The 19,877-nt window shown below is 48.7% G+C and overlaps 1 protein-coding gene and 1 long non-coding RNA gene across 2 annotated transcripts; both read right to left on the bottom strand.

Moving 5' to 3' along the window:
- Nucleotides 1-880: 880 nt before the first annotated feature.
- Nucleotides 881-16,909, bottom strand: LOC100938611 (uncharacterized). The gene is made up of 4 exons (XR_008523023.1): nucleotides 14,373-16,909; nucleotides 6,936-7,053; nucleotides 2,326-2,417; nucleotides 881-1,255 (listed from the first exon to the last, which is right to left on the bottom strand). It is a non-coding gene; the product is annotated as an uncharacterized LOC100938611 (long non-coding RNA).
- A 16-nt stretch (nucleotides 16,910-16,925) lies between these two features.
- On the bottom strand, nucleotides 16,926-19,460 carry CDK5R2 (cyclin dependent kinase 5 regulatory subunit 2). Its single transcript, XM_002812865.4, has one exon. It carries the CDS (start codon nucleotides 19,303-19,305, stop codon nucleotides 18,202-18,204), a length of 1,104 nt encoding a protein of 367 aa, XP_002812911.1. The 5' UTR covers nucleotides 19,306-19,460; the 3' UTR covers nucleotides 16,926-18,201.
- Nucleotides 19,461-19,877: the final 417 nt, after the last annotated feature.

The raw sequence follows: 19,877 nt of genomic DNA, 5'->3' as shown, positions 1-19,877 counted from the left end.
TCAAGGCAAGCCCCTGGCTCTCCTCTCCCCTGCAGTCCTGGCTATTCTTTTCCACGCGCATACCTCTTCTTGGGCACAGGAAGGGGCAATGCAGGCGGGAGGCTGGGCAGTTGGGGGTGTGGGGTGGGCCTGACGCCCCTTCCCAAAGAATTTAGCCAGGGAAAGAGTCTTTATTCATTTTCATTTTATTTTTCGCTTTATTTTTTCTAGTTTTCCAAAGAAATTTGGAAACACACACCTAAGACCTCCTCCATGAACTATTGGTTGGATGAAGCATGTAAAGACGCGTGAAGGGGTCAGGCGCGGTGGCTCACGCCTGTAATCCCAGCACTTTGGGAGGCCGAGGCAGGCGGATCAGGAGGTCAGGAGATCGAGACCATCCTGGCTAACACGGTGAAACCCCGTCTCTACTAAAAATACGAAAAATTAGCCGAGCGTGGTGGCGGGCCCCTGTAGTCCCAGCTACTTGGGAGGCTGAGACAGGAGAATCACTTGAACCGGGAGGCAGAGGTTGCAGTGAGCCGAGATCGCACCACTGCACTCCAGCCTGGGTGACAGAGCAAGATTCCATCAAAATAAATAAATAAATAAATAAATAAATAAATAAATAAATAAAAAGCCAAACCTATAGTCCTGTTACACAGACGCCACTGTTACTATTGATAATTTTTTGTCAAAATCCTCTCTTTCTTTTCTCAATGCCTTTTATTTATTTATTTATTTTTTTGAGGCAGGGTCTCTCTCTGTTGCCCAGGCTGCCAGGCCGAGTGCAGTGGTGGAATTTCAGCTCACTGCAACCTCCACCTCCTGGGCTCAAGTGATCCTTCCACTTCAACTTCCCGAGAAACTGAGACTACAGGCCTGTGCCACCATCCCCGGCTAATTTTTGTGTGTTTTGTAGAGGGGACGGGGTTTTGCCATGTTGCCCAAGCTGGTCTTGAACTCCTGGGCTCAAGCGATCCACCCACTTCGGTCTCCCAAAGTGCCTGGGATTACAGGCATGCGCCACGGTGCCTGGCCGATGCCTTTTAAAATTTGATAATACCCTGCTTTCATAGCTGAATAGAAAACAAGTATGTTCCACATCATTATCCCCGACATGCCTTCCGGGATGGGAGAGTGGGCTGGTGCATTCATCAAGCAGGTGAGCCAGTCTGGCCTGGTAGGGGTCCTCTGTGATTTGCACGGTGGCAGTGAGAGAGGGGGTGCAGCATCAGAGAGCCTCTTTACAGCCCTATTTGCAGGGGTCAGGAAGCTGGGAGGAAGAAGAAACACACTGAGAAGATACAGCCAGGAACCAGAAAGATCTGGGTTGCTAAAAATTGTGGGCTGAATGTAGCAAAGTAAAATTTCTGGGTTTTGTTATTGTTTTGTTTTGTTTTTGGTTTTTTTTGTTGTTGTTTGTTTTTTTGAGATGGATCTCACTCTGTTGCACAGGCTGGAGTGCAGTGATCTCGGCTCACTGCAACCTCTGCCTCCCGGGCTCAAGCGATTCTCCTGCCTCAACCTACCGAGTAGCTGGGATATAGGCGCTTGCCACCACACCTGGCTAATTTTTGTATTTTTAGTAGAGGTGGGGTTTCATCATGATGGGCAGGCTGGTCTCGAACTCCTGACCTCAAGTCATCCACCTGACTTGGCCTCCCAAAGTGCTGGAATTACAGGTGTGAGCCACCGCACCCAGCCACAAAGTAAAATTCCTTAGGAAGGACTGTGAGGCCCTGCTCTTACATCTTTAAATGAAACAACGGAGGTCAGAGTCTTGGCAAAGGTGGCGCTCAGCAGAGCCTGTGTGTAAATGAGTAATGTCCTAGCCAATGCAACATTAAATGGGAACCTGTAGGGTGAAGTGCAGAAAAATCAATGTAATTTGAGGATGCATTGATGGAGCTATGACACCTAAGATGAAGGAAGTGGTCCACTTGGTTTGATAAGTCTGCCCCCAGGAACATTGTGCACAGTGTTGCTTTCAGGAGGAGACCAAGTGGAGGACACACAGTGTAGTAGGCCCAGGAAGTGAAGAGGAAAAATGGTGGAAAGCTAACAACAATATGAGATGTATCTGGAAAGTCAACTGGGAGAAAGGGGGATGGGAGCTGTCCTCATTTATTCAAAGTGCTGTCCTGAGAGAGAGGACCTGGATGCATGTGACTAAGAGCAGTATTGGGACACGTGGTTGGAAGCTCCAGTAAAACAGATGTCACCTTGATCTAATGAAGAGCCTCTGCCATGGAACATGTTGGGTGAGTTCTCTGTCACCAGAGTGTTCAGCAGACCCTTCTGTGAGAAGCAGAGAGGGGAGGTGGACTAAGCGACTTCTCTAACCTTGTCACCAGAGTGTTCAGCAGACCCTTCTGTGAGAAGCAGAGAGGGGAGGTGGACTAGGCGACTTCTCTAACCTTGAGACTCTTGGAATCCTGTGAAGGAGTCAATAAAGGGGGGATTTTAGTCATTTTTAGGCAGCTGGGGGAGACATTGTTAGATTAAGGGATCTTCTTACCTATGAAATTGCATCCTTAAAGCTCACCCCATGCCTCTGTTCTTTCCTGTCCACATAGCCAGTTTGGGAGGCTAAGATACAGAACTGGGAACCAGAAATTCTGAGTTCCAGTTGCAGCTTGGCAACCAACTTGCTGTGTGACCTTCACATAATCACATCTCTTTTCTGGGATTTCATTCTCCTCTCATTAAAATAATAAGGCTGAACCAGAGATTTGCAAACTCTGCTCTGTGGAACTTTAAGGGTCAATTAGGTTCTCTCTGTTCCAAAAAAAAAGAAGAGCTGGAAAACGTCTATCCAAGATGACCTACAAGGTCGAACCCAACCTCAGAATGCAGTAGATGGGTATCCTCTTCTCCAGATTATCTCAGCTCTGGGAGCCCCTGCCTTTGTGATGTCTCCAAGCCCTGAGTTACTATGGTCTTGGCAGGACTGTACTCCACCCAATCCCTGAAGAAGCCACACTCTTACCACACTCAGCTTCCTGATGATCCAGGTCTGTCCTCATGGACCCTTAACCCCTCAGTCCTTGGCCCTCCAAGGTATTGATCCCACCATTGCTTTCCTCTCCCAATCCAGGGTCAAGCCCCTCTTGCATTTTCTGAAGTTCTGAGCCTTTTCTTTATCACCTCATTCAAGTCGCTAGTGAAAGTATGGTTCACTCCCCCGCCGTATGCTTGCACTACAGTTTACAAAATGCTTTCATACCTATCACTTTTTTGACCCCTCCAAGGTTAGGAAGACAGGGCAGGTATTGCTTTATCTTCTGGGAGGATAAATAAACCAAGGCCCCAGATGTTAAATGACTTGGTTGAAGTCCCAGCGCTTGTTCTAAGACCTGTATCTTCTTATTCCTCTGCCAGACCTTTTCCCACTGCTCCAAATGACCTTTCCACAGTCCTGAGCAGTCACTGATCACTTTGTTTTTAGGATAATTCCCATGCAGGATGACACAGACCCATATCTCCTCCAGTAACATGCGCTCTGTGCAACTAAGCTCCACACACTATCACTTGCAGATGGAATTAGAAGCCCTGCTAACATGCAGCTTGAGGACATTCATGTCCATACTGTTTGGGACCTGCACAGTCACAGTGCAATGATGCCACTGAAGGCACTGAGGCTCACAGAGCACTCTCATATGCCAGCTCACGTGACCATAGACAGGCATCGTAATGGGCCACTGTGATGCACTTTCCTCAGAGCCTTCTGCTCTTCTGGCCTTCACCTTTCTTTTAATATGTCTTTGAAATGCACCAAAATGAACTTGTTTCTTTAGCTATTTATAATCCATGTCAAGTGGATCTGCTGATGATAAAAGTATGCCTTACCACTCATTGAACATGACTCTGCCAGGCTCTGCCCTATGCTAATGTTTTACAGGTGGTATTTCCTTTGACCTGGCTACAACCTTGCCAGATGGGGATGGTTACCTCTATTTTCAAATGAGGGAACCAAGGCTTGGAGAACTGAAGTGGCTGGGCCAGCCCATGACCTGACAGCTGAAATCCTTACCATCCCACTAGATCCCCTCTTGCTGGCCTTCCTAGATAGCTTCTTCCTCACGTAAACATGACCTGCTGCTTGCTCAGTACAGGTGCACACCGCCTACAATTGGTTATAAAGGACAAACTGACAGCTTGCCTTATGAGTGTCCTTGGTTAGGTCTCTGTTTAATAAGGAAGTACGTTTTGTCCCTGATAAGAAATAGAGACTGTTTTGTTGCCCCAATGCCTTTTGCAAGCTTTCACTTATCTAATTGAAGTGCTACAGGCTTGGAGAAGATCACTCTGAGGTGGGGTGGGGCTCTGATTATATATTGACTTGACTGGCATTTCCTACTGTAGTTTGGTCAGCAGGATTTCTCCATGACACTCCTCCATCTTGGGATGATGCATGTCATGTCTAGAGGTGAATGGTTCAGTGTCCCATTGACTGTGATGTTTCCTATTTCTTTTGTTTCCTTTGCTTAGAGATAGAGTCCCACTCTGTTGCCCAGGCTGGAGGACAGTGACATGATCATAGCTCACTGCAGCCTTGAACTCCTGGGCTCAAGAGATCTTCCCATCTCAGCCTCCCATGTAGCTGAGACTATAGGCATGCACCACCATGCCCAGCTTGTTTTAATCTTATTTTGCTTTTGTAGAGATATGGGTCTCACTGTGTTGCCCCGGCTGGTCTCAAACTCCTGGCCGCAAATGATTCTCCCACCTTGGCCTCCCAAAGTGCTTGGATTACAGGCATGAGACACTGTGCCCAGATGAATTTTTCTTTCTTTCTTTCTTTCTTTCTTTTTTTTTTTTTTTTTGAGACAGAGCCTTGCTCTGTCGTCCAGGCTAGTGCTGTGGTGCAATATTGGCTCACTGCAACCTCCACCTCCCGGGTTCAAGTGATTCTCCTGCCTCAGCCTCCCATGTAGCTGGGATTACAGGCACCCATCACCACGCCCAGCTAATTTTTGTATTTTTAGTAGAGATGGGTTTTCACCATGTCAGCCAGGCTTGTCTTGAACTCCTAAACTCAAGTGATCCTCACACCTTGACCTCCCAAATTGCTGGGATTACAGGAATGAGCCACTGTGCCTGGCCCCAGCTGACTTTTTCTCTTTCTGAGAATTCTCTCCCACTGGATCCTGTTTGCTGTTTCTTTCCCAGCATACCCTTCTTTGAAAACAAAGGACAACATAGCTTAGTGGTTTGGAGCTTTGGGCTGGACTTCCAGGGTTTAAAAGCTCTGACACTTGCAAGCTATGTGACGTTATTCAAGTTACTTTACTTCTTTGTGCTTCAATTACCTCATCTGTAAAATGATAATATCCATTTAACCTACCTCATAGAGTTGCTATAAAGATTAAATAACGATTTAAGTACCTCGCTACATATATCAGTGCTTTCTATTAAACGAGCAGAAAAAAAAATCCAAAACAAAGCAAGCACCTGCCTCCTCTCCCTCTCATCCCCATCGGATGCCCTCCACATGCCCTGGAAAGGAACCTGGGCTTACTTTTCCACGTCAGCCCAGTCCTTGTCCTGGGCCCCATGGTGAACTTCACCAAGAACAAGCCTCTCGACTGGCTATGGCTCCGCAACCACTATCACATGGTTGGCCTCCTATACTCAGAACATCCTCCATTTCTTTATGAAGTAACAAAAGAATGCATTGAATTTCAAACTACAAGATCTCAGCTAGCTACTAGCTATGTGACTTTAGGAATATGTCTACACCATTCTGACACTTAGTTTTCTCCTCTAAAATGTAGATAATAGTAATGCTTACTTCCCATGATTCTGTGTAGACTATTACATGAAATTTGGAAGTGGGAAGTTTTCTTGTTACAGCAACTAACATTACCATAACAGATACCCATATTATATTTGATCTTTACAATAATACCCTGAAGTACACATTATTAATTTCTTCATTTTATAGATTAGAAAACTGAGCCACAGAGGGATTAAGAAACTCGTCTAAAATCACACAGTGAGAAAGGGCAGTGCAGGATGTGGACCCAGTTTGATTTCAGTGGCAGTGAATTCTCTTAACCACTAAGGATGTGAAAGAGGTTTATATGCTCAAGCCTCCTAGAAGTAATAATAATAAGGGCTGATACTTATTGAACCTTTATGTGCCAGGCACTATTCAAAGAGCTTTACATTCATTTAATTCTTACAACCCTCTGGAGTTGGCTCTAGTGTTATTCCCATTCTATAAATTAGGAAAACTGAGGCACAAAATGTCAAATAACTTGCATGAGATCACAGAGCTGCCAAGTGGTAGAGATGCAGTTCAAGCCTAGGCAGCCCAGTTTCCACTCTATCCCCACCCCTTATTCTCTGATCTTCACTACTGGAACAAGGAGCAGATTCTGAGATTCTGAGAGGCCAAGGAAGTAGCAGAACTGTATGCCCAAACCCCAGCTCAACCTCAAGCCAGGTGCTCTATTCCAGCATTCATCAGGGGTTCCACACAAATAGCAAAGTGAGAAATGCATTTTAGAAGGCTTGTGGTCTACCGTGACCCTTGCAAATATCTCGAACAGCATGGTGGAGTAGAAGGAACCCAGATGTGTGTGGCTTCAGACTCATCCTCTGCCTATTCCCTGTGAGACTGAGAAGGCTGCTTACTCTCTGTGAGGCTCAGTGACCTCATAAAATGGAAACACTGATCATACCTGCCTTGTTGGTTTGCTGCAAGGACAGAGCCTGTGCCTAGAGAGTCCAGCACAGAAAGCTGCTCCATAACTGTCATCCCCTACACTGATTAGCCCAGAAGCAAAGACCCGCCTTGCAAGTTCATCCCATTTCCCACCAGTCTAATCCTCCAATTCTACACCCAGTTCTCCCTCCATGAGGCAGAGATGCTCTTTCTTTGAGATTCCTTCCTTCCTTGAGGTCGGAGAAGAAGGAAGTAACTAAAGGAGGCTGGAAGGCCAGACCTTGAGCATTAGGTTCCTTTTTTGGAAGAGGAGGTCAAGTTGCTTAGCAACACAGCAGGAGGTTGTCAGGGAGGCTTCAGGCAGCACTGTCCATTTTTATCCTGCAGCATGGAGAGATCTGGAGCAACACAAGATAGGGAGATGGATGGGAAAAGTGATGAAAGATCCCAGGCTCCGATGATAACCTCTTGGGTTCAGCCTCCTTTCCTATGATCACCTTCCCAATCCCCCAACCTTTCCCCCTGGTTTTCTACTTTTGACACACAGTTCTAGGGCATCTTGCACACACATTTGTGCAATGGCCATGTCTATGACCATGAACATGAGGGCCAGACTCAGGACCACCTTGTATTTATTCTATGCTTTACAACTTACAGATCACATCATAGACACAATTTCAAATGATACTTGCAGCAGCCTCATTAATCGTGGGAAAAGGCCAGGCATGTGGCTCATGCCTATAATCCCAGCACCTTGGGAGACCAAGGTGGGCAGATAACCTGAGGTCAGAAGTTCGAGACTAGTCTGGCTAACATGGCGAAACCCCGTCTCTACTAAAAATACAAAAATTAGCTGGGCATGGTGGTGGGTGCCTGTAATTCCAGTTACTTGGGAGGCTGAGGCAGGGGAATCGCTTGAACCCGAGAGGTGGAGATTGCAGTGAGCCCAGATCATGCCACTGCACTCCAGCCTGAGCAACAGAGCAAGACTCCATCTCAAAAAATATATATAATATATATATATATAGTGGGAAGATGATCATGATTCCTATATAACAGATGAGGAAAACAAAGTCCCAAGATCCCACAGTGAGGAAATGGCAGAGTCCAGATTTGCTGCAAATCTCAGGATAGTTCTACTATACCCTGATGCATGGACATTAGTGCAGGCAGTAGCAACGTGTGTGCATGCCATTCTTAGGGCCTAGTGTCCCAAGATGCATCTCCTCTCATCCCTGATCAGCAGGTGAATTGTGAAGGAAGTACTCAGCTGTTCTTCTCTGTTGGTTCCAACCAGCCTGGGGGGATCCCTGGAGTGGGAAGTCCCAAAAGGGGCCTGGCCTGCTGGTCCAAAGACCTAGACTCAAGAACGTTGCTATGCTAGGCCAGGCTGGCAAAAGTATCTACATACTGACAGCAGAAGCAAGTCCCCTGGCTGGCATTCTAAAGAGAGGCACGTGGGTCACACTGGGACCAAGGTCTGGCAGCAAGGAGTAAACGCAGTCATCCAGGTCACAGGATAGCTCATGAGAGGCCCAGGCCTTCAGGTCTCCCCACTACCTCAGGGGCCAGCAAAGCTGGTTAGAGCACCCCAGGGCCCCATTCTGGAATCTGTCCCTGTCCTGGTCATTGTTTAGTCCCTGTTAATAGTTATTAATAGTGCTGACTACTACAGCAATAGTTGTTACCCTAACAACAGTAATATGTCATTCCTATCATAGGCACCTGATAGACACTAACCCAAGATCTTGTTCTGATCTGATAGATGAGAAAACTGAAATTCAAAGAGATTGAATCGTTGTCTTAGATTAGTAGCTAATATATGGTAGAGGAGAGACTCAAACCTCCGACTCATAGTCTTTTGTTCTGTGCATCACATCACACTACCTTTAAAAGTCAGAGAGGAGAAAGGATCCCCAGGGGAACATTCAGCCACCTCCCACTCCTATATCCTCAAATTGCACATGCCCAGGACCATGTAGTCCAGCATGGCTCAGCTGGTGCTCTATACAGGACAGGTAATTTGAATAATTATTTTGATTAAGATTGTATCAACTTCCAGAAAATGATTTTGCATGACTTACCATATCAAAATGAACATAAAAGAAGATATTCAAATTTAAGAGACAAATTTAAAAAGCCATTGGTAAAATATGAGAAGAATTCTCATAAAAGTTAGGGAAAAGGAAAGATGCCTTTTTTATCCCTTTTAATTTTGTCATCACTGCTACCACTGACCATTGTACTGGAGAGCCTAGACAATGCAACAAGACAGGAAAAGATATACACTGTGTGTAAATATTGAGATGGAAGATATTAAAATGTCCTTGTTTACAGATGATATGAATGCCTACCTATAAAATCCAAAAGATTCAACTAGAACACAATTAGAACTAATAAAATTCCAGTAAGGTATAAGATCAACATACCGAAACAAACAAACAAACAATAAAACGGCTCCCCATAACCCTGTAAAAAGAAGGAATTGAGAATTACAGGCTTACAACAGCAATACAAATATGCTCCCAGATCAACCTAATGAAAACATGAGAAACATCTAAATAAAGAAACTATAAATATTCACTAAGGAACTGAAGTAAGAAGACCTGAGTAAATGAAGAGACTGAGCACGTTCCTGGGTGGAATGACTCAATATTGCAAAATTGCCAGATCTCCAAATTGATCTATAAGAGTCCCAATTCAAATCACAAAGGGATTTTATGGTACTTGACAGGCTTGGTTCTCAAGTTCTTCTGTACTATGATTAAGAATAGACAAGACACGACCAGGTACTGTGGCTCACAGTCCCAATTCAAATCTATTGCAGTCCCAATTCAAATCACAAAGGGATTTTATGGAATTTGACAGGCTTGGTTCTCAAGTTCTTCTGTACCATGATTAAGAATAGACAAGACACGACCAGGTACTGTGGCTTACGCCTGTAATCCCAGCATTCGGGAGGCTGAGGTGGGTGGATCTTTGGAGATCGGGACTTCGAGACCAGCCTGGCCACATGGTGAAACCCTGTCTTTACTAAAAATACAAAAGTTAACTAGGCACAGTGGTGCATGCCTGTAGTTCAGTACTCAGGAGGCTGAGGCAGGACAATCACTTGTACCCGGGAGGTGGAAGTTGCAGTGAGCCAGGATTGCATCACTGCACTGCAGCCTGGGTGACAAAGTGAGACTCCATCTCAAAAAAAAAAAAAAAAAAAAAAAAAAGACAAGACAATTTTAGAAAAAGAATAATGAGCATGCTGCAAAACTAGTTATTGAAGAAGTGGTTTGAAACAGCAATAGTTAAGCAGACTAATGGAACAGAGTAAAGCCTTGAAATAGATTCATATGTGTGGGAATTTCATAAATAATAAGGTGGTATTTACTGGGGCTAAAGGAAGACTGTTCAAAAATTGGCACAACTTAGTAGTCATTTGGGGAAAATAATTATATCTCTACCTCTCACCACATACAAAGTTGAATTCCAAAATAGATTAAGGAATGAAATGAAGACACTATAAAAGCACCAGAATAAAATTCAAAGTGTTTTAAAATGCAAAGTAAAGCCAACCAAAAACCTAGCATAAATCAAGAACAATTGAAAAGAGAAGAGAGGCTGGGAGAGGTGGCTCACACCTGTAATCCCAGTACTTTGGGAGGCTGAGGTGGGTGGATCGCCTGAGGTCAGGATTTCGAGACCATCCTGGCTAACACGGTGAAACCCCGTCTCTACTAAAAAATACAAAAAATTAGCCGGGCGTGGTGGCAGGCGCCTGTAGTCCCAGCTACTCGGGAGGCTGAGGCAGGAGAATGGTGTGAACCCGGGAGTCGGAGCGTGCAGTAAGCCGAGATCGCGCTACTGCACTCCAGCCTGGGCGACAGAGCGAGACTCCATCTCAAAAAAAAAAAAAAAAAAAAAAGAAAAGAAAAGGTAAAACATCTAGGAGAAGTTAGTTACCATAGTTGTGTTCTAAAAATGTGTATTTGGTGGCACGCTTGTTGGCAACCAAAGGTAAACATGCAGACTGTCACCCTTTTTAGTCCATTTATTCTTTTATTCTTTGTTCTAAGGAGATAAGTGGGCAAAGACCTGACACACAAATGCTTATCATAACATTTATCATAATAAAAAATAGCTATTATCTGAATAAACATCAGCTCTTATTTATTGAGAACCTACCTCATGCCAGGCACTGTGCTAATTCTCGTTATTTAAAGGATATGAACAAGTTAATGTGAAGAGCAAAATTTCCCCTAGCTTTATTATTTGAATAAAGGACAGTGGATCTTCTATGGCACTTATGAAAAAGATAGAGAAGTGTTTTTTAAATGCTCTTGGATGGATCCTTGTAAGAGTGTGCACGTATGTGTGTCCATGCTCTGTGTGTGGGCATGCACCTTATATGTACTTTGTGTGTAATAGACGTGGCTGCCAGGCTGGACAGGAGCTTAACTCCCCTTATCCAGCAAGGGACATTGTTAAACCCTAGGGATTTGGAAACAGCTTGAGGTTGGGGGAAGGAGCAAAGGGACTTTGGAGATGTATGAGAGAGGAGTGGGGGATATGGCTGCAGAAATGTGTTTCTCCTTTTCCAGACACTGTCCAGTGTCACTTTTTTTCCTGTTCCTCCTTCCTTATCTCTTTCTCTTTCTCTCTCTCTCTTTCTCTCTCTCTCTCTCTCTTGCTCCCTCTCTATTTTTCTTTTTCTTTCTTTCCTTATAATTCTCTTCTTTTTTAGGTCATAATAATATATTTTCAGGAAGATAAATCCTATGAAGAAAATAAATTAGGGGCATGTGATTGAGGGTAACTGTGGGATAGACTGAGATGAATTCAGGAGATGATGATGAGAAGGAGGAGCCTATTAAGTCGAGATCTAAATGACAAGAAGGAGACAGCTGTTTAAATCTCTCTCTCTCTCTCTCAGAAATGGGATGATATGACAATGTTTTCAATCTCCTATTTCCACTTCATCATGCCATTTTTGTCATGTCGATAAATATATATTGATGTACAATTTCTTTTTTTTTTTTTTTTTTTGAGACAGAGTCTCACTCTGCTGCCCAGACTGGAGTGTAGTGGCTCGATCTTAGCTCACTGCAACCTTCACTTCCCAGGCTCAAACGATACTCCCTTCTCAGCCCCCCAGTAGCTTGGACTACAGGCACAGCCACCATGCTCAACTAACTTTTGTATTTTTAGTAGAGACAAGGTTTCACCATGAGGCTCGTCTCAAACTCCTGAGCTCAGGTGATACACCTGCCTCGGCCTCTCAAAGTGCTGGGATTGCAGGTATGAGCCACTGTGTCCAGACTGATGTACAATTTTTTTTTTTTTTGAGACAGAGTCTTGCTCTGTGGCCAGTCTGGAGTGCAGTGGCGTGATCTCGGCTCACTGCAACCTCCGCTTTCCGAGTTCAAGCGACTCCTCTGCCTCAGCCTCCCGAGTAGCTGGGACTACAGGCGTGCACCACCACGCCCGGCTAATTTTTTGTATTTTAGTAGAGATGGGGTTTCACCATGTTGGCCAGGATGATCTTGATCTCCTGACCTCATGATCCGCCTGCCTCGGCCTCCCAAAGTGCTGGGATTACAGGCTTGAGCCACCACGCCCAGCCTGATGTACAATTTTTAATGGTCCGTAATATCCCAGTGAATATCACTTTATCACAATTTACTTAATCTCCTTCTAATGTTCATTTAGGTTATATCCAATTTTTTATTATGATAAACAATAGTATGACAGGCATCTATGCATCAGATCTTTTCCCACTTATCTTCTTAGGGAAAATTTCTGGAAATATGGTAGCTAGATCAAAGAGCATGCTGCCTTTCACGTTTTGATCCAGACAATCTCCCCAAAAGACTAATATGTTCATTTTCCCATGCTTTCCTTATGGTTGGAATTTTCCATTTTGATAATCTGTGTCAGTGTAAGAGATGTAATATCTCATTGCTGCTTCGACTTGAATTTCTTTGGTCTATAGTAAAGGTAAGTATCTTTTTATTTGCTTATCATTTGCTTACATTTCTTTTCTTTCTTTTTTTTTTTTTTCCTGAGACGGAGTCTTGCTCTGTTGCCCAGGCTGGAGTGCAGTGGCACAATCTCAGCTCACTGCAGCTCCCAGGTTCAAGCAGTTCTCCTGCCTCAGCCTCCCGAGTATCTGGGATTACAGGCACACACCACGAAGCCCAGTCAATTTTTTATATTTTTAGTAGAGACAGGGTTTCACCATGTTGGCCAGGCTGGTCTTGAACTCCTGACTTTTTGATCTGCCTACCTTGTCCTCTCAAAGTGCTGGGATTACAGGCATGAGCCTCCGCACCTGGCCTGCTTATGTTTCTTTTTGTGAATTGGTTGTTTCCAGTTTTAGCTATTTTTCTATTGAAAAATATATTGTGTTGCAAATACATTCTCTCCATTTGTCACTGGTGTTTCAACCTTGTTTTTATTGAAAGGATACAAAATAAGTCAATAACAAAAATATTATCAGGTGGGAACAAATGCTATGAAGAAAATAAATTGGGTTATGTGATGAACTTTTTTCTTTTTTCTTCTCTTTGTCTCTGACATTCAAAAGCTTAAATGGAGTCTCAGATGAATCAATCTGTTCCTTTAAGGTCTTTTTACTGCTAAAAAGACATTCTCCACCCACCCCAAGATGCAATATAATAATAATAATAACAATAAATAATCCATATTTTCTCCGGGTGTTTCGTTTCCTTTTTTGGAATTAGGGTCTCACTCTGTCACCAAGCCTGGAGTGCCGTTGTGTGATTATAGCTCACTACAGCCTCAAATTCCTGGGCTAAAGTGATCCTCCTGCCTCAGCCTCCCAAGTAGTTAGGACTATAGATGTGTGCCACCATGCTTAGCTAATTGTTTATTTTTTGCATTGATTGATTGATTGATTGATTGATTGATTGATTATTTTGAGATTGAGTCTTGCTCTGTTGCCCAGGCTGGAGTGCAGTGGTGTGATCTCGGCTCACTGCGACCTCCACCTCCCAGGTTCAAGTGATTCTCCTGCCTTAGCCTCCTGAGTAGCTGGGATTACAGGCATGTGCCACCACACCCGGCTAATTTTCATATTTTTAGTAGAGATGGAGTTTTACCATGTTGGCCAAGCTGGTCTCGAACTCCTGACTTCAAGTGATCTGCCCACCTTGGTCTACCAAAGTGTTGGGATTACAGGCATGAGCCACCGCGCCCAGCCAACTAAGCAACTTTTCTACCTCTCATCTACACTCCTATCCTGTGTGTGTAGATATGATCTTCTTTGTAGGTTTTGTGGCAAGATGCTGAGAGGGAAGCTCATACTTTTTTTTTTTTTTTTGACAGGGTCTCATTCTGTTTCCCAGGCTGATCCCAGCTCACTGCACCCTCCACCTCCCTGGTTTAAGAGACTCTCCTGCCTCAACCTCCTGAGTCCCGAGTAGCTGGGAGTACAGGCACGCAACACCACACTCAGCTAATTTTTGTATTTTTAGTAGAGACAGGGTTTCACCGTGTTGGCCAGGCTAGTCTCAAACTCCTGGCCTCAAGTGATCCACCCGCCTCGGCCTCCCAAAGTGCTGGGATTACAGGTGTGAACCACCACTCCCAGTCAGGTCATGTTCTTAAATAAAAGCCTTTGAAGTGTTAATCCTGCTGTCTTGAAGCCACTCACAGCAAACGTCTATATTTAAAGAGACCAGAAGTGCTACTTAAAGTGGGGTACCTGAAGAAGATCAGGCCCATACACCTGGTTTCCAGCTGTCCCTGATCATGATGATGTGACTGGAGGGGCTTCTTCAGCAGCCTCTGTTGCAGACATCTTCAAAAGGTGCCCATCTGGTTGCCTGGGGTAGGATCCCGGTAAGTGGAGACCACAGGATGTCCTCCTGAATACTGTTAGATGCTCTGGTTGCTGGGCACCCCGCCTGGCAGGCAAAGCAGTTACCATGACAACTCCCCCCACATGTCTGTGATTTTTTGCATTTCTGCTTTTCTAATAAGTAGCGAGGTATTCCATGGACAGGGGAACATGGCTCCAAAACAGAATGTCCTCTGTTCCAGGAAGGGGGACAGGGAGGAAAGGAGTAGAGGTGTGTACATGTTATGATTCACCAGTATAAATGCGTTTGTGTCCACTTCTGGGTTAAAATGTGTGCCTTTGGTTATGCATCAATGTATGCATCAACATGTGTCATGTGACGGGGTGAATTACCGGTTATCTGTCCATTTCCTTTCCTGCCCTCACAGCTGCTCCTATGCTGGGAGAGTCACTCCAGCCCTTTGCTTAGGGGAAGTGCTGAGTCATTGCTCCAGCTGGGTTTCTGTCTCCTTTCCTTCACTTCCATCTTTTCCTTAGTCCACCCCTCTTCCTTTCTGGTTTCTCTCTAAAACTCTCGTCCCCCTTCACCACCTTATCAGCAGCCTGGACTCACTTTCCCCGGGTTAACTCAGGGTCAGGAAAGAAGGTACCTTATTCTGTTTCTGCACTTACTCCCTCCTCCCCTTGCCTTCTCAGAAGACTGTTCTGGGTCCTTCTCCTTACAACTTCTGTCACTCAATCCCTGAGAAAACAGGACTCCGATAAGTCTGACCCAGGAGGCTAATTCTTCCATGTATTCTTGTTGATCCTTCTCCAGTCCCTCTCCTCCTAATCGGATTATGGCAGTGTTTCACGCCTTGGGGCATGTCAAAAGTGAGATTTAACTAAATGTTACTCATTGTGGCCTTTGCTCATTCTACGTCTCCAGGTGCCAGACCACAAGTTCCTGGAGGGGTGTGTGTGTGCAGTAAAGGGTGGGTGCTGTGTCTAAGAGTTCAGGGGCAGTATCCAAAGGCAGGATGTTTGTTGGGGGTTGAGAGGGGCGTCTCTGTAGGGTCTCTGCTCTCTTTCCCATCCCCTTTAGGCTCCTCTAATTCAGAAACTCTAATCAAATAGCTAGCCTCACTAGCTAGTTCCAAATAAGGTGGACCAGGATTGTTTCCCCAGCCAGAGGTGGGAGAGTAGAGCGGCTGCCCCGCCCGCTCAGTCTGGTTACTATGGCGACAGCCGACAGCCGCGGGGTGACCCAAGTGATCCTCCCTCCCTCCTCCCAAACCAGGAGAGATGACGGCACCGCGCTGACTGCGCCAAATTCCAGCCAATGGGCGGCTGCTCCCGCCTTCCCTTCCGCCAGCTCTCCCCCTCCCTCCGGGAACTCGATTCACAAATCTGGACTGGGGATTTCCGGCTCCAGGCAGGTTACAAGGGCGCTGGGCTGAGGCCAGGGCAATCGAGTCCTGTCGTCCCGGGAGGGCAAGTGGGGACCGACATTCTTGGGTTCTGGAGTCAGACTTCTGTAACTTGCCGCCAGAATAGATGACACCCTATTCCCAAATTATCCGGAAGACCTAGTTGAGGCCGAGTCTGCAACTCTTCCTGCCCCTGCAAGCCCCGACCCCGCCCGAGCGCGCCATTCAGCACCACGGACAGCGAACCCGGGCAGGTCCCCCCGGGTTCTTTCCGGATCTTCTCGGCCACGGCCGGACTAGGGTCGGAGCCGCGGGCACTCTGTTGAAGCCAGGCCTCTTTGGGCCAATGAAACAGTGAACAGGGCGCTTAGCCACGTGGCTAAGAAGGCAATGGGGACCGAGCAGGGATCTCAGGCTAAACAGCGCATTTTCCCTCTTGTTTCAATCCCAGAGAATGGCTTCCTTCTCCCCAGCTGCCCGTGTTTGCCCCTTCTTGGGGATAAAGGGAAGGGTCTGAGTCTCAAGCAGGGATGGACCTCCCAAGACTCCCGAGTGGGTGTGCGACCAGGGCATCGTCGAAGCTGCCCCACGGTGGTTGGGGGACGAGGAGAGAAGTATGGCAGACAGGCCCCACTTGGGAGTGGTGAACACAGACTTAGGCCCGACTGTACTTTTGACCGATATATGGTGGGTAGAGATGGGGAAGAAGGGAAAAATAGCAATAAGGACTAGCTAGTTCTGCCTCAATGGGTCTCATCACAGAAAGGGCACAACTCCGCTGTCCCCATCATTCGGTCTGTAAGTGGCCCGGGCATTAATGAGGAGCTAGGTCAGACAAGATGGAGGCGGAAGTGGGGGGATGGATTCAGCTTTATCACCGGGCCTCACCCTCAGATTCCTCGCTTTACTCTTTACCCTCTGTAAAATGGAAGCCGATGGCGGGGGTGGGGATGGGGAGGAGGAGAAGTTCTCAGGTACTTGATCTTCCCTACTAGAGCCCCATCTCTTGCCTTCCTGCCTTGTCTGTGACAGTTCCACTACCACTCCCACTCCCTCCCTCCCGGGGCCCAAAGAAAGACCGGCGCAAAACCATCTGCAGGCGCTTCCAGCGCTTTATAGTTCTTTCCGGGACAGACGGACAGACAGACAGTGCGGCCTGCTCTGTCGGCCCGCATCATTGGCACCTTGGACACGGCCCCAGGCCCAACCCAGTCCCTGGTACTCTACCGGGAGGATTCCGGTCCCGCCCCAGCTCAGCACCTCGGACAGTTCCCGGCCCAGCCTACCCCCCTCCCCCCTCCCTCCGCAAACAACCAAATAAATTAAAAAGGGCAGTGGGGAGGGGAAACAAAAAAGCTAAGGATAAGGAAGCGGGATGTCCCTCCTCCAAGGTAAGAAGTTTTCTTTTCCTCCCACCTGTCCACTGAGGCGCCGCGGCCGGGATGGTCTCCCAGGTTGATTTTGCCTCCAAACCTCAGCCTCCTGAAAGAAGCCGGCAGCCCCTTCCCCCACACCCCCCCAGCTCCCAGCATGCAACACGTTGGAAAAGGTGGGGAGAGGCGGTGGGGGTGGGGCGAGGGACCATCCTGGTGGCTGTCTGGATGCCTGGGGCTGCAGTTTCTCCTGGCACCTCAGTCGATCCAAATTAAAAACTAATATTCCCTTTGATCAGGGGAGAGGGGTGTGGGGACTCAGTCAGGAATAAAAAATGCAAGCTGACACAAGTGGAGGAAGAAGGCAGACAGGAGGAAAGATGGTGACACATGACAGGAGCAACAAGAAGGGGAGATGGGGACACAGGTGCAGGAGGAGAAACAGGGGTCAACGGGGTACAGTCAGGCAAGGGGTAAGATGGAGATGCAGACACACAAACCCAAGGAACGGAAAATGGAAAGGCAGGGAGAGGAAGGAAGAAAGAGAGGAACAGGAGAGAGAGGGAGAGAGAGAGAGGAATGCAGACAGGAAGAAAAATGAAGACACAAAAAGGAGGCAAGGAAATGGACAAAACCGAGGGGGAATGGACTGAAGGGAAGGGGAACACCCGGGCAGAAATGGAGAAATGGGGGCGCAGACAGACGGGAAGAGTGAGGTTGGAGTGCCCTTCCCGCGCTCATCTTCCGTCCCCACTCCACGCCCAGCAAATCCGAACACCGCGGCCTCTGGTGTCCCGGCCTCCACTTTCCCCTGAGGGGCATGGGCGGCTCCTCCTCCGCCCAGCCGGGGCGCTGAGCGGCGATAACAGCGGTGGTGGCTTGGTTGTCCCGGGGGGGTCCGAGCTTGTGTCGGGGGCTGGGGCGGGGGATGGGCGCGGTCCCTGGGTATCCCTAGCGGTCCAGGTTCATAGTCCAGTGCTTGGTTCCGGCCGCGCAGCTGTCCCTGGCGGCCGAGGAGGCTGCGGGCGCGCCCCCGCTCGGTGGGCCCCCGCCGCTGGCGGCGGCCTCGCCCTCGTTCTTGAGGTCTTGAAAGACCTGCGTGAAGAAGTGGGGGTCGGCGTTGAGCCGCAGCATCTGCGGGCTGAGCCGCTGGATGAGGCGCAGGCAGCGCTGCCAGAAGCGCTCCTTGTCGGGCTCCACGAGGAAGGGCTTGAGTGGGTAGGAGATCTCGTTGCCCATGTAGGAGTAGGCGAGGTAGAGGCAGGTGAGGAAGGCGGCCTGCAGCTCGGCAGCCGACGCCAGCTCGTCCCCACGCAGCGACTCGCGGCACAGCAGATACACGAACACCAGGTTTGCAGGCGTAATGAAGGCCTGGTCTTGCCAGCCCTGCAGCAGCAGCGAGCGGTCCACACCGCGGAACCAGCCCACCAGCTCGCCCGGGCTCAGCTCCTTGAGGCGGTAGCAGCGTCGGCACACGAAGTCGCCCAGACAGCGCAGCAGCTCGCCGGTGGAGGCCTGCACGATGACCCGCCGCGGCGAGCCGCCAGGCACCTGCGGCGCCGCCTGCGGGGCTGGGGGAGGCGGCGGCGGAGGCTTTCCCCCGCCCGAGCCCGGCGGCTGAGCGGCCGCGCTGCCCCCCGACGGTGGCTCGCAGGTGGCGGCGGCCGCGGGCACGGTGGGCACTGGCACCGCCAGGGGCTTGGCGGTGCCGCCGCCGTCGGGGGGATCCCGGCCCTTGCGGAGAAGGTTCTCGCGGTTGCGTTGCTGGACCAGGGGGTCGGGGCCCGTGGATGCCGGCTTGGGTGTCACCTTCTTGCTGCCTTTCTTCTTCTTGGCGGACGCGGCCACCAGGCGCTTCCAGGTGAGCGCCGAGATGAGCACAGACGGCCGCTTGAGTCGGCTCTCGCCTTTGCCGCCCTTGCCCACTGGCGGCGCCCCGTAGCCCCCCAGCGCCTCGTCCCCCGCGGGCGGCGCCTTCTTCTTCTCCTCGGGCAGCCCGCCGGGCCTCCGGCCCTTGGCCGAGGAGGCAGGGGAAAGAGAGAGCACCGTGCCCATCCTGCAGAGCGGGGCCGGCGCCCAGGCCCCAGCGGGAGCCGCGGGCGGCGCCGCTGCTACTGCAGCCCCGGGGGACCCGGCGGTGGGGGGCCTAGCCCCGGCCCGGGCGCGCGGACTGGCGGGGGAAGGTGGCTGCTAGGCGGCTCCGCTACTCTGAGCCTGAGCTGCGCCAGCTGCAGCGTCAGCCCCACCCCTTGGGCCCCTTTTTTCGCCGCGCCGTGCCCCGCCTCACGCGGCCAATCCGCTCCCGAGTTGCACTCCTGATGGGCAGCTCCCATGACCAATAGACTCTTGCACTTCAATTTCAAGTCCCGCCCCAATCCCCACCCTCTGCCCTGACTCTTTTCCCTTCCCCCGAACGGAGGAAGGGGAAGGCGGTGGTCGTTGTTCGAGTGGCCTCCTCAGGGTCAGAGTTGAGGAGGGGTGGTGGCTGCTCCTACCTCCTCCGGATCCTAGGGCCTGGGTCAGCTTGTTCTGATGCACTGGGTCGCGGTAGCAGATAAACCATGGGAACAGCTCTCCTTCCCTCTGCCTTTGAATTTTTGTGGGGGCCAATGTGAGCAGTGAGTACC

The sequence above is a fragment of the Pongo abelii genome, chromosome 11, assembly GCF_028885655.2.
Source record: "Pongo abelii isolate AG06213 chromosome 11, NHGRI_mPonAbe1-v2.0_pri, whole genome shotgun sequence".
Taxonomy (NCBI): Eukaryota; Metazoa; Chordata; class Mammalia; order Primates; family Hominidae; genus Pongo; species Pongo abelii.
Note: the sequence above shows the minus strand (reverse complement) of the source record. Positions and strands in the feature narration are given on the sequence as shown.